The 17,592-nt window shown below is 38.3% G+C and overlaps 1 protein-coding gene across 1 annotated transcript in view; it reads left to right on the plus strand.

Annotated features, from left to right (window-relative positions):
- The window catches only part of LOC133097382 (V-type proton ATPase subunit B, brain isoform-like), a 38,376-nt gene that overhangs the window by 9,884 nt on the left and 10,900 nt on the right, over nt 1–17,592 (plus strand). Inside the window, exon 3 of the mRNA XM_061199240.1 lies at nt 8,625–8,723. Within this exon, the coding sequence (XP_061055223.1) occupies nt 8,625–8,723 (99 nt within the window). The remainder of the gene's footprint in view (nt 1–8,624; nt 8,724–17,592) is intronic.

Here is a 17,592-nt window from a genome sequence, read left to right on the forward strand (position 1 = left end):
TTTAGGAGGTGGACTTTGGGAGCAGGATGTATTAATTTTTCCCCTTTTCCTTTTGTTGTGAGTGTATATGTGTATGCTTCTGGGTGAGATTTTGTCCGTATAGCTTTGCTCTCACCGTTAGTCCTAGGGTTAGGTCCGGCCTTTTTTTTTTTTTTTTAACTTAAAAAAAAATTTTTTTCCCTAAAAAATGTTTTCTTAATAATTTTTTCCTTATTTTCTATTTCTAAAAAATTAAAAAAAAAATTTTTAATAAGTTTTTCCATATTTTTTATTTTAAAAAATTAAAAAATTTTTTTCTTAATAAATTTTTTCTTAATTTTTTTCTTATTATTATAAAAAATTAATAAATCTATTTTTAAAAATTAAAAAAAATTTTTTTCTTAATAAATTTATTCTTAATAATTTTTTTCTTATTTTTTATTATAATAGCTTTATTTTATTTTATCCTCTTTCTTTCTTTCTTTCTATTTTTTTCTCCCTTTTATTCTGAGCCGTGTGGATGAAAGGCTCTTGGTGCTCCAGACAGGCATCAGGGCTGTGCCTCTGAGGTGGGAGAGCCAACTTCAGGACACTGGTCCACAAGAGACCTCCCAGCTCCACGTAATATCAAACGGCAAAAATCTCTCAGAGATCTCCATCTCAACATCAAGACCCAGCTTCACTCAACGACCAGCAAGCTACAGTGCTGGACACCCTATGCCAAACAACTAGCAAAACAGGAACACAGCCCCATCCATTAACAGAGAGGCTGCCTAAAATCATAATAAGGCCACAGACACCCCAAAATACACCACCAGACGTGGACGTGCCCACCAGAAAGACAAGATCCAGCCTCATCCACCAGAACACAGGCACTAGTTCCCTTCACCAAGAAACCTACACAACCCACTGAACCAACCTTAGCCACTGGGGACAGATACCAAAAACAACGGGAACTACGAACCTGCAGCCTGTGAAAAGGAGACCCCAAACACAGTAAGATAAGCAAAATGAGAAGACAGAAAAACACACAGCAGATGAAGGAGCAGGGTCAAAACACACCAGATCTAACGAATGAAGAGGAAATAGGTAGTCTACCTGAAAAAGAATTCAGAATAATGATAGTAAGGATGATCCAAAATCTTGGAAATAGAATAGACAAAATGCAAGAAACATTTAACAAGGACGTAGAAGAACTAAAGAGAAACCAAGCAATGATGAAAAGCACAATAAATGAAATTAAAAATACTCTAGATGGGATCAATAGCAGAATAACTGAGGCAGAAGAACGGATAAGTGACCTGGAAGATAAAATGGTGGAAATAACTACTGCAGAGCAGAATAAAGAAAAAAGAATGCAAAGAACTGAGGACAGTCTCAGAGACCTCTGGGACAACATTAAACGCACCAACATTCGAATTATAGGGGTCCCAGAAGAAGAAGAGAAAACGAAAGGGACTGAGAAAATATTTGAAGAGATTATAGTTGAAAACTTCCCTAATATGGGAAAGGAAATAGTTAATCAAGTCCTGGAAGCACAGAGAGTCCCATACAGGATAAATCCAAGGAGGAACACACCAAGACACATATTAATCAAACTATCAAAAATTAAATATAAAGAAAACATATTAAAAGCAGCAAGGGAAAAACAACAAATAACACACAAGGGCATCCCCATAAGGTTAACAGTTGATCTTTCAGCAGAAACTCTGCAAGCCAGAAGGGAGTGGCAGGATATACTTAAAGTGATGAAGGAGAAAAACCTACAACCAAGATTACTCTACCCAGCAAGGATCTCATTCAGATTTGATGGAGAAATTAAAACCTTCACAGACAAGCAAAAGCTGAGAGAGTTCAGCACCACCAAACCAGCTTTACAACAAATGCTAAAGGAACTTCTCTAGGCAAGAAACACAAGAGAAGGAAAACACCTACAATAACAAACCCAAAACATTTAAGAAAATGGGAATAGGAACATACATATTGATAATTACCTTAAATGTAAATGGATTAAATGCTCCCACCAAAACACACAGACTGGCTGAATGGCTACAAAAACAAGACCCATATATAGGCTGTCTACAAGAGACCCACTTCAGACCGAGAGACACATACAGACTGAAAGTGAGGGGATGGAAAAAGATATTCCATGCAAAAGGAAATCAAAAGAAAGCTGGAGTAGCAATTCTCATATCAGACAAAATAGATTTTAAAATAAAGACTATTACAAGAGACAAAGAAGGACACTATATAATGATCAAGGGATCGATCCAAGAGGAAGGTATAACAATTGTAAATATTTATGCACCCAACATAGGAGCACCTCAACACATAAGGCAAATACTAACAGCCATAAAAGGGGAAATCGACAGTAACACAATCATAGTAGGGGACTTTAACACCCCACTTTCACCAATGGACAGATCATCCAAAATGAAAATAAATAAGGAAACACAAGCATTAAGTGATACATTAAACAAGATGGACTTAATTGATATTTATAGGACATTCCACCCAAAAACAACAGAATACACTTTCTTCTCAAGTGCTCATGGAACATTCTCCAGGATAGATCATATCTTGGGTCACAAATCAAGCCTTGGTAAATTTAAAAAAATTGAAATTGTACCAAGTATCTTTTCTGACCACAACGCAATGAGATTAGATATCAATTACAGGAAAAGATCTATAAAAAATACAAACACATGGAGGCTACACAATACACTACTTAATAACGAAGTGATCACTGAAGAAATCAAAGGGGAAATCAAAAAATACCTAGAAACAAATGACAATGGAGACACGATGACCCAAAACCTATGGGATGCAGCAAAAGCAGTTCTAAGAGGGAAGTTTACAGCAATACAAGCCTACATCAAGAAACAGGAAACATCTCGAATAAACAACCTAACCTTGCACCTAAAGCAATTAGAGAAAGAAGAACAAAAAAACCCCAAAGCTAGCAGAAGGAAAGAAATCATAAAGATCAGATCAGAAATAAATGAAAAAGAAATGAAGGAAACAATAGCAAAAATCAATGAAACTAAAAGCTGGTTCTTTGAGAAGATAAACAAAATTGATAAACCATTAGCCAGACTCATCAAGAGAAAAAGGGAGAAGACTCAAATCAATAGAATTAGAAATGAAAAAGGAGAAGTAACCACTGACACTGCAGAAATACAAACGATCATGAGAGATTACTACAAGCAACTCTATGCCAATAAAATGCACAACCTGGAAGAAATGGACAGATTCTTAGAAATGCACAACCTGCCGAGACTGAACCAGGAAGAAATAGAAAATATGAACAGACCAATCACAAGCACTGAAATTGAAACTGTGATTAAAAATCTTCCAACACACAAAAGCCCAGGACCAGATGGCTTCACAGGCGAATTCTATCAAACATTTAGAGAAGAGCTAACACCTATCCTTCTCAAACTCTTCCAAAATATTGCAGAGGGAGGAACACTCCCAAACTCATTCTACGAGGCCACCATCACCCTGATACCAAAACCAGACAAAGATGTCACAAAGAAAGAAAACTACAGGCCAATATCACTGATGAACATAGATGCAAAAATCCTCAACAAAATACTAGCAAACAGAATCCAACAGCACATTAAAAAGATTATACACCATGATCAAGTGGGGTTTATTCCAGGAATGCAAGGATTCTTCAATATACGCAAATCAATCAACGTGATACATCATATTAACAAATTGAAGGAGAAAAACCATATGATCATCTCAATAGATGCAGAGAAAGCCTTCGACAAAATTCAACACCCATTTATGATAAAAGCCCTGCAGAAAGTAGGCATAGAGGGAACTTTCCTCAACATAATAAAGGCCATATATGACAAACCCACAGCCAACATTGTCCTCAATGGTGAAAAACTGAAACCATTTCCACTAAGATCAGGAACAAGACAAGGTTGCCCACTCTCACCACTATTATTCAACATAGTTTTGGAAGTGTTAGCCACAGCAATCAGAGACGAAAAAGAAATAAAAGGAATCCAAATCGGAAAAGAAGAAGTAAAGCTGTCACTGTTTGCAGATGACATGATACTATACATAGAGAATCCTAAAGATGCTACTAGAAAACTACTAGAGCTAATCAATGAATTTGGTAAAGTAGCAGGATACAAAATTAATGCACAGAAATCTCTTGCATTCCTATATACTAATGATGAAAAATCTGAAAGTGAAATTAAGAAAACACTCCCGTTTACCATTGCAACAAAAAGAATAAAATATCTAGGAATAAACCTACCTAAGGAGACAAAAGACCTGTATTCAGAAAATTATAGGACACTGATGAAAGAAATTAAAGATGATACAAATAGATGGAGAGATATACCATGTTCTTGGATTGGAAGAATCAACATTGTGAAAATGACTCTGCTACCCAAAGCAATCTACAGATTCAATGCAATCCCTATCAAACTACCACTGGCATTTTTCACAGAACTAGAACAAAAAATTTCACAATTTGTATGGAAACACAAAAGACCCCGAATAGCGAAAGCAATCTTGAGAACGAAAAATGGAGCTGGAGGAATCAGGCTCCCTGACTTCAGACTATATTACAAAGCTACAGTAATCAAGACAGTTTGGTACTGGCACAAAAACAGAAATATAGATCAGTGGAACAGGATAGAAAGCCCAGAGATAAGCCCATGCACATATGGTCACCTTATCTTTGATAAAGGAGGCAAGCATATACAGTGGAGAAAAGACAGCCTCTTCAATAAGTGGTGCTGGGAAAATTGGACAGGTACATGTAAAAGTATGAAATTAGAACACTCCCTGACACCGTAACAAAAATAAACTCAAAATGGATTAAAGACCTAAGTGTAAGGCCAGACACTATCAAACTCTTAGAGGAAAACATAGGCAGAACACTCTATGATACAAATCACAGCAAGATCCTTTTTGACCCAGCTCCTAGAGAAATGGAAATAAAAACAAATAAACAAATGGGACCTAATGAAACTTAAAAGCTTTTGCACAGCAAAGGAAACCATAAACAAGACCAAAAGACAACCCTCAGAATGGGAGAAAATATTTGCAAATGAAGCAACTGACAAAGGATTAATCTCCAAGATTTACAAGCAGCTCATGCAGCTCAATAACAAAAAAACAAACAACCCAATCCAAAAATGGGCAGAAGACCTAAATAGACATTTCTCCAAAGAAGATATACAGATTGCCAACAGACACATGAAAGAATGCTCAACATCATTAATCATTAGAGAAATGCAAATCAAAACTACAATGAGGTATCACCTCACACCAGTCAGAATGGGCATCATCAGAAAATCTACAAACAACAAATGCTGGAGAGGGTGTGGAGAAAAGGGAACCCTCTTGCACTGTTGGTGGGAATGTAAATTGACACAGCCACTATGGAGAACAGTATGGAGGTTCCTTAAAAAACTAAAAATAGAACTACCATACGACCCAGCAATCCCACTACTGGGCATATACCCTGAGAAAACCATAATTCAGAAAGAGTCATGTACCAAAATATTCATTGCAGCTCTGTTTACAATAGCCAGGACATGGAAGCAACCTAGGTGTCCATCATCGGATGAATGGATAAAGAAGATGTGGCACATATATACAATGGAATATTACTCAGCCATAAAAAGAAATGAAATGGAGGTATTTGTAATGAGGTGGATGGAGTTAGAGTCTGTCATACAGAGTGAAGTCAGAAAGAGAAAAAGAAATACAGTATGCTAACACATATATATGGAATCTAAGGGAAAAAAAAAAAAAAGAGGTCATGAAGAACCTAGTGGCAAGATGGGAATAAAGACACAGACCTACTAGAGAATGGACTTGAGGATATGGGGAGGGGGAGGGGTGAGATGTGACAGGGTGAGAGAGTGTCATGGACATATATACACTACCAAATGTAAAATAGATAGCTAGTGGGAAGCAGCCGCATAGCACAGGGAGATCAGCTCGGTGCTTTGTGACCACCTAGAGGGGTGGGATAGGGAGGGTGGGAGGGAGGGAGATGCAAGAGGGAAGAGATATGGGAACATATGTATATGTATAACTGATTCACTTTGTTATAAAGCAGAAAGTAACACACCATTGTAAAGCAATTATACTTCAATAAAGATGTTTAAAAAAAAAAAAACTCAACAGAATTATGACAAAGTAGAATTTATCCCAGTAATACAAAGATGATTTGATATTAGCAAATGTCAGTATAATTCAGGTCATTCATAGATTAAGCTAGAAAAAGCTTACGCTCTTCTCAGTAAATACGGAATATGTACCTGATAAAATTACTTGTTTCTAAAAAACAAAACAAAACAAAAGAAGAAAGTGGTCTTAGAAATAAGGGATAGAACAAACTTTTAAAACCTCTTTAAGGATATCCACCATAACCTACAGCAAACAGCGTACTTAAGGAGAGACTCTAGCAACATTCCCATTTAAATCAGGAACAAGATGAGGACACCTGTTGTCATCACCACTATCCATCTTTGTTCTGTCTTTGTGCTTGGACCCTAATCAATGCTGTGGGAAAAAGGGATTAAAAGGAAAAGGCACAGCTGTCATCATTTCTTGGTAGCATGATTAACTAAACAGAAAACACAAGTCATTCAGTGGACAAACTACTAGAAACAATGGTGTAAAACAGTGTTGCTGGATACAGAGGATGTCTATAGAAATCAGTAGTGTTTTGTATGCCAGAAGTAACTACTAGAATAATTAGGAACTTTTTACAAAAAACTGTGAAACTTTGTTGAAAGACATAAAAGAAGACTTCAAATAACTGGAGATTCCACATTCATGAATGAAAAGACTCAGAATAGAAAAGATGTTGATTCTCTCCAGGTAACAAAATCAGTTAGAAATAGAGTAAGAATAAAGATTTGGTGAGGGGGTAAGCAGATATTTCAGTGGAGCAAAGTTAAGATTCTTAAAACCAACTCTCCTCACACCTGAGAATTTGACTTGGTAAATGATAAAGGCTACATTACAAGTCGTGCTACTTGTAGCACAAATTATATTTGTGCTACTCAGTAAATATTGTTGGGGTATTTGGCTTCCTGTATGAAAAATAAAGATAAAAATGAGAAAAATAAAATTACATACCAAAAATAAATCCAGATGGATTAAAGACCAAAACATGAAAAACCTATTAGAAGACAGTATAGAAGGCCATTTTTATGACTTCAGATTGGAAGGTTTTCCTACACAAAAGACACAAATCATAAAGGAAAACAAGTCATTTTATTGCAAAAACTTCTGTATGATAGGATACCATAAACAAAATTAAAAGACAAGGAAGACTGGGAGCAGATATTCGCAAAAGGATTGATATCCAGAATCTATGAAACTTACCTAAAAGTAAATAAGAAGAAGCAGATGTAGTTGAAAAGCGAGGAAAAGATATTAATAAGGCCATTATAGGAAATGAAGTCTGAATTGTCAGTAAACATGAAAAGATGCTCAATATTAGTAGAATCAGGAAAATGCAAATTGAAAGATACTATTTTTTATTCTATCAAAATGGTAAAAATTAAAGTTTAATAATGTAAGATTGGCAAAGATGTAGGGAAAAGATACTTTTCTATACTACTAGGGAGTTTGTAAAGTAAAAGGTTCCTTTGCAGAGTAATTTCACATAAAAATGGACACAGCCTATAGCCCACCACTACGTAACCAGCTACCTTAGGGAAACTTGGGCCCACATGTGAGAATGTTCATTGCAACATGTTTGTAGTAGTTTAAATTTGGAACAGCCTTGAACACCAGTGGTAGAAGAACAGCTGAATAAAATGTAGTGTCACTTGATTTTATTTTAGCTTTATCTGTTCTAACATTGATTCTAGATGCCCATTTATTCATATTAGCATCTCCAGAATCAAGTGTCCTACGGTCAGTGTTGATTCACAGATGCATTGGCAGATGTTTTCCTTCACATCACACAACGTAGTGGTGCATTTTTCAAAAGATTATGTTAATAAAATAAGGTAAATATGACTATGACAGATCCAAAACATATGGTCAAGTGGGAAAAAAACGAGTTGCAGGATGATATATTTAGTATGTTGCCATTTAGGTAAGTGAAACACGACAGTATATTTTTGGAAACATGCAATTTAAAATATTAAAAATGGATTAGAGGAATATATTTCTGGTTAGGAGAATTAGATTGAGGAGGGAATATTAGCATTATTTATTATAATAGTAATTCTTTTATTGTTTAGTTGCATTTTATTCCTGTCCTCCCAAGGCACAAGGTGATTACACAGCCCAGAAGCAAACATCATTTCTGAGTAGTGGGAACATAGTTTTTTAACTTTCTGTAGTCTCAAAGCTTAAAAACATACACACAGAGGGAAAGAATTTAATTGCCACAGTTTCATAGATTTAAGATCCTTCTCTCTGTACCTTATGCTGTGTTTTCCAGTGTATGTGCCAGTGATAAGTGTTTTAAGGACTTAAACTACCTGAGGATATTCTAAACTCTGGATGAATACCTGTGTGCTTTGGGGAGGTGTGGGGTCTGCATGTGCATACATGCTGTGAAAGACATAGAGCATATAGAGTATTTTGAGGAGCTTTTAAAATGTTGGTTATTGAGCCTTTATTTTTTTCCTATTTAGTTTCCCAGATATGCTGAGATTGTGCACTTAACACTACCTGATGGCACGAAGAGGAGTGGGCAAGTTCTAGAAGTTAGTGGTTCCAAAGCAGTGGTTCAGGTAAGCATCGCTTTCAAAACCTGGCCAGTTGAACGTTTTTCTGATCACAACAAACATAAGAAACACCAATAGTTCTTTTTAGTAATTATCACATAAGTATACAGATCTTCATCAACTTATAGGTGGGGTGACATTTTTTTTTTTTTTTTTTTAAACATCTTTATTGAAGTATAATTGCTTTACAATGGTGTGCTAGCTTCTGCTTTACAACAAAGTGAATCAGTTACACATATACATATGTTGCCATATCTCTTCCCTCTTGCATCTCCCTCCCTCCCACCCTCCCTATCCCACCCCTCTAGGTGGTCACAAAGCACCGAGCTGATCTCCCTGTGCTATGCGGCTGCTTCCCACTAGTTATCTATTTTACATTTGGTAGTGTATATATGTCCATGACACTCTCTCACCCTGTCACATCTCACCCCTCCCCCTCCCCATATCCTCAAGTCCATTCTCTAGTAGGTCTGTGTCTTTATTCCCATCTTGCCACTAGGTTCTTCATGACCTCTTTTTTTTTTTTTTCCCTTAGATTCCATATATATGTGTTAGCATACTGTATTTGTTTTTCTCCTTCTGACTTACTTCACTCTGTATGACAGACTCTAACTCCATCCACCTCATTACAAACACCTCCATTTCATTTCTTTTTATGGCTGAGTAATATTCCATTGTATATATGTGCCACATCTTCTTTATCCATTCATCCGATGATGGACACCTAGGTTGCTTCCATGTCCTGGCTATTGTAAACAGAGCTGCAATGAATATTTTGGTACATGACTCTTTCTGAATTATGGTTTTCTCAGGGTATATGCCCAGTAGTGGGATTGCTGGGTCATATGGTAGTTCTATTTTTAGTTTTTTAAGGAACCTCCATACTGTTCTCCATAGTGGCTGTATCAATTTACATTCCCACCAACAGTGCAAGAGGGTTCCCTTTTCTCCACACCCTCTCCAGCATTTATTGTTTCTAGATTTTTTGATGATGGCCATTCTGACCGGTGTGAGATGATACCTCATTGTAGTTTTGATTTGCATTTCTCTAATGATTAATGATGTTGAGCATTCTTTCATGTGTCTGTTGGCAATCTGTATCTCTTCTTTGGAGAAATGTCTATTTAGGTCTTCTGCCCATTTTTGGATTGGGTTGTTTGTTTTTTTGTTATTGAGCTGCATGAGCTGCTTGTAAATCTTGGAGATTAATCCTTTGTCCGTTGCTTCATTGGCAAATATTTTCTCCCATTCTGAGGGTTGTCTTTTGGTCTTGTTTATGGTTTCCTTTGCTGTGCAAAAGCATTTAAGTTTCATTAGGTCCCATTTGTTTATTTGTGTTTTTATTTCCATTTCTCTAGGACCTGGGTCAAAAAGGATCTTGCTGTGACTTATGTCATACAGTGTTCTGCTTATGTTTTCCTCTAAGAGTTTGATAGTGTCTGGCCTTACACTTAGGTCTTTAATCCATTTTGAGTTTATTTTTGTGTATGGTGTCAGGGAGTGTTCTAATTTCATACTTTTACATGTATCTGTCCAATTTTCCCAGCACCACTTATTGAAGAGGCTGTCTTTTCTCCACTGTATATGCTTGCCTCCTTTATCAAAGATAAGGTGACCATATGTGCGTGGGCTTATCTCTGGGCTTTCTATCCTGTTCCATTGATCTATATTTCTGTTTTTGTGCCAGTACCAAACTGTCTTGATTACTGTAGCTTTGTAATATAGTCTGAAGTCAGGGAGCCTGATTCCTCCAGCTCCATTTTTCGTTCTCAAGATTGCTTTGGCTATTCGGGGTCTTTTGTGTTTCCATACAAATTGTGAAATTTTTTGTTCTAGTTCTGTGAAAAATGCCAGTGGTAGTTTGATAGGGATTGCATTGAATCTGTAGATTGCTTTGGGTAGCAGAGTCATTTTCACAATGTTGATTCTTCCAATCCAAGAACATGGTATATCTCTCCATCTATTTGTATCATCTTTAATTTCTTTCATCAGTGTCCTATAATTTTCTGCATACAGGTCTTTTGTCTCCTTAGGTAGGTTTATTCCTAGGTATTTTATTCTTTTTGTTGCAATGGTAAACGGGAGTGTTTTCTTAATTTCACTTTCAGATTTTTCATCATTAGTATATAGGAATGCAAGAGATTTCTGTGCATTAATTTTGTATCCTGCTACTTTACCAAATTCATTGATTAGCTCTAGTAGTTTTCTGGTAGCATCTTTTGGATTCTCTATGTATAGTATCATGTCATCTGCAAACAGTGACAGCTTTACTTCTTCTTTTCCGATTTGGATTCCTTTTATTTCTTTTTCGTCTCTGATTGCTGTGGCTAACACTTCCAAAACTATGTTGAATAATAGTGGTGAGAGTGGGCAACCTTGTCTTGTTCCTGATCTTAGTGGAAATGGTTTCAGTTTTTCACCATTGAGGACAATGTTGGCTGTGGGTTTGTCATATACGGCCTTTATTATGTTGAGGAAAGTTCCCTCTATGCCTACTTTCTGCAGGACTTTTATCATAAATGGGTGTTGAATTTTGTCGAAGGCTTTCTCTGCATCTATTGAGATGATCATATGGTTTTTCTCCTTCAATTTGTTAATATGATGTATCACGTTGATTGATTTGCGTATATTGAAGAATCCTTGCATTCCTGGAATAAACCCCACTTGATCATGGTGTATGATCCTTTTAATGTGCTGTTGGATTCTGTTTGCTAGTATTTTGTTGAGGATTTTTGCATCTATGTTCATCAGTGATATTGGCCTGTAGTTTTCTTTCTTTGTGACATCTTTGCCTGGTTTTGGTATCAGGGTGATGGTGGCCTCGTAGAATGAGTTTGGGAGTGTTCCTCCCTCTGCAATATTTTGGAAGAGTTTGAGAAGGATAGGTGTTAGCTCTTCTCTAAATGTTTGATAGAATTCGCCTGTGAAGCCATCTGGTCCTGGGCTTTTGTGTGTTGGAAGATTTTTAATCACAGTTTCAATTTCAGTGCTTGTGATTGGTCTGTTCATATTTTCTATTTCTTCCTGGTTCAGTCTCGGCAGGTTGTGCATTTCTAAGAATCTGTCCATTTCTTCCAGGTTGTCCATTTTATTAGCATAGAGTTGCTTGTAGTAATCTCTTATGATCGTTTGTATTTCTGCAGTGTCAGTGGTTACTTCTCCTTTTTCATTTCTAATTCTATTAATTTGAATCTTCTCCCTTTTTCTCTTGATGAGTCTGGCTAATGGTTTATCAATTTTGTTTATCTTCTCAAAGAACCAGTTTCATTGATTTTTGCTATTGTTTCCTTCATTTCTTTTTCATTTATTTCTGATCTGATCTTTATGATTTCTTTCCTTCTGCTAGCTTTGGGGTTTTTTTGTTCTTCTTTCTCTAATTGCTTTAGGTGCAAGGTTAGGTTGTTTATTCGAGATGTTTCCTGTTTCTTGATGTAGGCTTGTATTGCTATAAACTTCCCTCTTAGAACTGCTTTTGCTGCATCCCATAGGTTTTGGATCGTCGTGTCTCCATTGTCATTTGTTTCTAGGTATTTTTTGATTTCCCCTTTGATTTCTTCAGTGATCACTTCGTTATTAAGTAGTGTATTGTGTAGCCTCCATGTGTTTGTATTTTTTACAGATCTTTTCCTGTAATTGATATCTAGTCTCATAGCGTTGTGGTCGGAAAAGATACTTGATACGATTTCAATTTTTTAAAATTTACCAAGGCTTGATTTGTGACCCAAGATATGATCTATCCTGGAGAATGTTCCATGAGCACTTGAGAAAAATGTGTATTCTGTTGTTTTTGGGTGGAATGTCCTATAAATATCAATTAAGTCCATCTTGTTTAATGTGTCATTTAAAGCTTGTGTTTCCTTATTTATTTTCATTTTGGATGATCTGTCCATTGGTGAAAGTGGGGTGTTAAAGTCCCCTACTATGATTGTGTTACCGTCGATTTCCCCTTTTATGGCTGTTAGTATTTGCCTTATGTATTGAGGTGCTCCTATGTTGGGTGCATAAATATTTACAATTGTTATACCTTCCTCTTGGATTGATCCCTTGATCATTATGTAGTGTCCTTCTTTGTCTCTTGTAATTGTCTTTATTTTAAAGTCTATTTTGTCTGATATGAGAATTGCTACTCCAGCTTTCTTTTGATTTCCATTTGCATGGAATATCTTTTTCCATCCCCTCACTTTCAGTCTGTATGTGTCTCTAGGTCTGAAGTGGGTCTCTTGTAGACAGCATATATATGGGTCTTGTTTTTGTATCCATTCAGCCAGTCTGTGTGTTTTGGTGGGAGCATTTAATCCATTTACATTTAAGGTAATTATCGATATGTATGTTCCTATTCCCATTTTCTTAAATGTTTTGGGTTTGTTATTGTAGGTGTTTTCCTTCTCTTGTGTTTCTTGCCTAGAGAAGTTCCTTTAGCATTTGTTGTAAAGCTGGTTTGGTGGTGTTGAACTCTCTCAGCTTTTGTTTGTCTGTAAAGGTTTTAATTTCTCCATCAAATCTGAATGAGATCCTTACTGGGTAGAGTAATCTTGGTTGTAGGTTTTTCTCCTTCATCACTTTAAGTATATCCTGCCACTCCCTTCTGGCTTGCAGCGTTTCTGCTGAAAGATCAGCTGTTAACCTTATGGGGATGCCCTTGTGTGTTATCTGTTGTTTTTCCCTTGCTGCTTTTAATATGTTTTCTTTATATTTAATTTTTGATAGTTTGATTAATATGTGTCTTGGTGTGTTTCTCCTTGGATTTATCCTGTATGGGACTCTCTGTGCTTCCAGGACTTGATTAACTATTTCCTTTCCCATATTAGGGAAGTTTTCAACTATAATCTCTTCAAATATTTTCTCAGTCCCTTTCTTTTTCTCTTCTTCTTCTGGGACCCCTATAATTCGAATGTTGGTGCGTTTAATGTTGTCCCAGAGGTCTCTGAGACTGTCCTCAGTTCTTTTCATTCTTTTTTCTTTATTCTGGTCTGCAGTAGTTATTTCCACCATTTTATCTTCCAGGTCACTTATCCGTTCTTCTGCCTCAGTTATTCTGCTATTGATCCCATCTAGAGTATGTTTAATTTCATTTATTGTGCTTGTCATCGTTTCTTGGTTCCTCTTTAGTTCTTCTACGTCCTTGTTAAATGTTTCTTGCATTTTGTCTATTCTATTTCCAAGACTTTGGATCATCCTTACTATCATTATTCTGAATTCTTTTTCAGGTAGACTACCTATTTCCTCTTCATTTGTTAGGTCTGGTGTGTTTTGACCCTGCTCCTTCATCTGCTGTGTGTTTTTCTGTCTTCTCATTTTGCTTATCTTACTGTGTTTGGGGTCTCCTTTTCACAGGCTGCAGGTTCGTAGTTCCCGTTGTTTTTGGTATCTGTCCCCAGTGGCTAAGGTTGGTTCAGTGGGTTGTGTAGGTTTCTTGGTGAAGGGAACTAGTGCCTGTGTTCTGGTGGATGAGGCTGGATCTTGTCTTTCTGGTGGGCACGTCCACGTCTGGTGGTGTATTTTGGGGTGTCTGTGGCCTTATTATGATTTTAGGCAGCCTCTCTGTTAATGGATGGGGCTGTGTTCCTGTTTTGCTAGTTGTTTGGCATAGGGTGTCCAGCACTGTAGCTTGCTGGTCGTTGAGTGAAGCTGGGTCTTGATGTTGAGATGGAGATCTGTGAGAGATTTTCGCCGTTTAGTATTACGTGGAGCTGGGAGGTCTCTTGTGGACCAGTGTCCTGAAGTTGGCTCTCCCACCTCAGAGGCACAGCCCTGATGCCTGTCTGGAGCACCAAGAGCCTTTCATCCACACGGCTCAGAATAAAAGGGAGAAAAAATGGAAAGAAAGAAAAAAAGAGGATAAAATAAAATAAAATAAAGCAATTATAATAAAAAATAAGAAAAAAAAATTATTAAGAGTAAATTTATTAAGAAAAAAAAATTTTTTTTATTTTTTTAAAAATAGATTTATTAATTTTTTATACTAAAAATAAGAAAAAAATTATTTAGAAAAAATTTATTAAGAAAAAAAAATTTTTTAATTTTTTAAAATAAAAAATGTGAAAAAACTTATTAAAAATTTTTTTAAAAATAGAAAATAAGGAAAAAATTATTAAGAAAACATTTATTAGGGAAAAAAAAATTTTTAAGCCAAAAAAAAAACAAAAAACAAAAAAAAAAACGGACGGACCTAACCCTAGGACTAACGGTGAGAGCAAAGCTATACAGACAAAATCTCACCCAGAAGCATACACATCTACACTCACAAAAAAAAGGAAAACGGGAAAAGTTAATATATCCTGCTCCCAAAGTCCATCTCCTAAATTTGGGATGATTCGTTGTCTATTCAGGTATTCAACAGATGCAGGCACATCAAGTTGTTTGTGGAGCTTTAATCCGCTGCTTCTGAGGCTGCTGGGAGAGATTTCCCTTTCTCTTCTTTGTTCGTACAGCTCCCGGGGTTCAGCTTTGGATTTGGACCCGCCTCTGCATGTAGGTCCCCTGAGGGCGTCTGTTCCCCGCCCAGACAGAACGGGGTTAAAGGAGCAGCTGATTCGGGGGCTCTGGCTCAGTCAGGCCGGGGGGAGGGAGCGGTACGGAGGAGGCGGGGCGAGCCTGCGGCGGCAGAAGCCGGCGTGATGTTGCAGCAGCCTGAGGCGCGCCGTGCGCTCTCCCGGGGAAGTTGTCCCCGGATTACGGGAGTCTGGCCGTGGCGGGCTGCACAGGCTCCCGGGAGGGGCGGTGTGGAGGATGACCTGTGCTCGCCCACAGGCTGTTTGGTGGCGGCAGCAGCAGCCTTAGCGTCTCATGCCCGTCTCTGGGGTCCGCGCTGATAGCCGCGGCTCGCGCCCGTCTCTGGAGTTCGTTTAAGTGGCGCTCTGAATCCCCTCTCCTTGCACGCCGCGAAACAAAGAGGCAAGAAAAAGTCTCCTGCCTCTTCGGCAGCTGCAGACTTTTTCTCGTGCACCCTCCCGGCTAGTTGTGGTGCGCTAGACCCTTCAGGCTGTGTCCACGCAGCCAACCCCAGTCCTCTCCCTGCGATCCGACCGAAGCCCGCGCCTCAGCTCCCAGCCCCCGCCCGCCCCGGCGGGTGAGCAGACAAGCCTCTCGGGCTGGTGAGTGCTGCTCGGCGCCGAGCCTCTGTGCGGGAATCTCTCCGTTTTTCCCTCTGCGTCCCTGTTGCTGTGGGATCCGCGCTGATAGCCGCGGCTCGCGCCCATCTCTGGAGCTCGTTTAGGCGGCGCTCTGAATCCCCTCTCCTTGCGCGCCGCGAAACAAAGAGGCAAGAAAAATTCTCTTGCCTCTTTGGCAGCTGCAGTCTTTTTCCCGGACTCCCTCCCGGCTAGCACCGAAGCCCGAGCCCCAGCTCCCAGGCCCCGCCCGCCCCGGCGGCTGAGCAGACAAGCCTCTCGGGCTGGTGAGTGCTGGTCGGCACCGCTCCTCTGTGCGGGAATCTCCGCTTTGCCCTCCGCACCAATGTGGCTGCGCTCTCCTCCGTGGCTCCGAAGCTTCCCCCCTCTGCTACCCGCAGTCTCTGCCCACGAAGGGGCTTCCTAGTGTGTGGAAACCTTTCCTCCTTCACAGCTCCCTCCCACTGGTGCAGGTCCCGTCCCTATTCTTTTGTCTCTGTTATTTCTTTTTTCTTTTGCCCTACCCAAGTACGTGGGGATTTTCTTGCCTTTTGGGAGGTCTGACGTCTTCTGCCAGCGTTCAGTGGGTGTTCTGTAGGAGCAGTTCCACGTGTAGATGTATTTCTCATGTATCTGTGGGGAGGAAGGTGATCTCCGCGTCTTACTCTTCCGCCATCTTGCCCCTCCTATAGGTGGGGTGACATCTTGATAAACCCATCATAAGCTGAAAATATCGTAAGTTGAAAATGCATTTAGTACCCAGAACCTACCGAACATCATAGCTTAGCTTAGCTTACATTAAAGGTGCTCAGAACACTTATATTAGCATACAATTGCACAATACCATATAACACAAAGCCTATTTTATAATAAAATGTTAAATATCTCATGTGATTTTTTTTTCTCATGTGATTTTTCTGAAGTACGGTTTGTACCAGATGTGTATTGCTTTTGCACCATCATGAAGGTGAAAAATCTTAAGCCAGGGACCCGACTATTTACTGGCTGTGAGGGAAGAAAAGTATTTTTTCATGTTTTGTTGCTAAATGCCAGCCACCAATATCCCTTCTAGCCCAATAGCCCCACTGGTAAAATGGCTTTTTAAAAAAAATTTTTTAATGGATAAAATGAAACAGTCACATAGAAGGGGAGAGATGAAAAGTAGAATTCAGAGCTTATGGGCTGAAACCAAAACGAGATCTGAGTCTGCTTCTTTAAATTGTCTCTGATAATTCCTAGTTTTTAATGTTACTGATTATAGGAAGTGCCAGTTTTCTCAAATAACATATTGCCCTAAAAAGTAATCTAGAGCAGAGGTCAGCAGAATTTCTGTAAGGGGCCAGATAGTAAGTTTTTTAGACTTTGTGAGGGTTGTGCCTAAGGTCTCTGATGCCTGTTCTTATGCTTTCTTTTCCTTTTTTTTTTTTAAAAACAACCCTTTAAAAATGTAAAAACCATTCTCAGCTTGCTTGATGGATTTGGCCTGCAGGCATGACTCTGGTTAAGAGGTTGACAGTTTGGTTCGTCGTCCACCATGAACACTTCTTCAGTCATGATACTACAAGTAGTATATACATTGATGTATTTTACTTTATAAGGGCTGACAAATAAATCTTAAGCGCTTATGATCTAAATTTCTTTTACCCTTCTGTTTACTTTTCTTTCTTTTTTTTTTTTTTTAAAGTCACCTTTTTTAAAAATTATTTATTTATTTATTTATTTATGGCTGTGTTGGGTCTTCGTTTCTGTGCGAGGGCTTTCTCTAG

This window comes from Eubalaena glacialis, chromosome 9, assembly GCF_028564815.1.
Source record: "Eubalaena glacialis isolate mEubGla1 chromosome 9, mEubGla1.1.hap2.+ XY, whole genome shotgun sequence".
Classification (NCBI taxonomy): Eukaryota; Metazoa; Chordata; class Mammalia; order Artiodactyla; family Balaenidae; genus Eubalaena; species Eubalaena glacialis.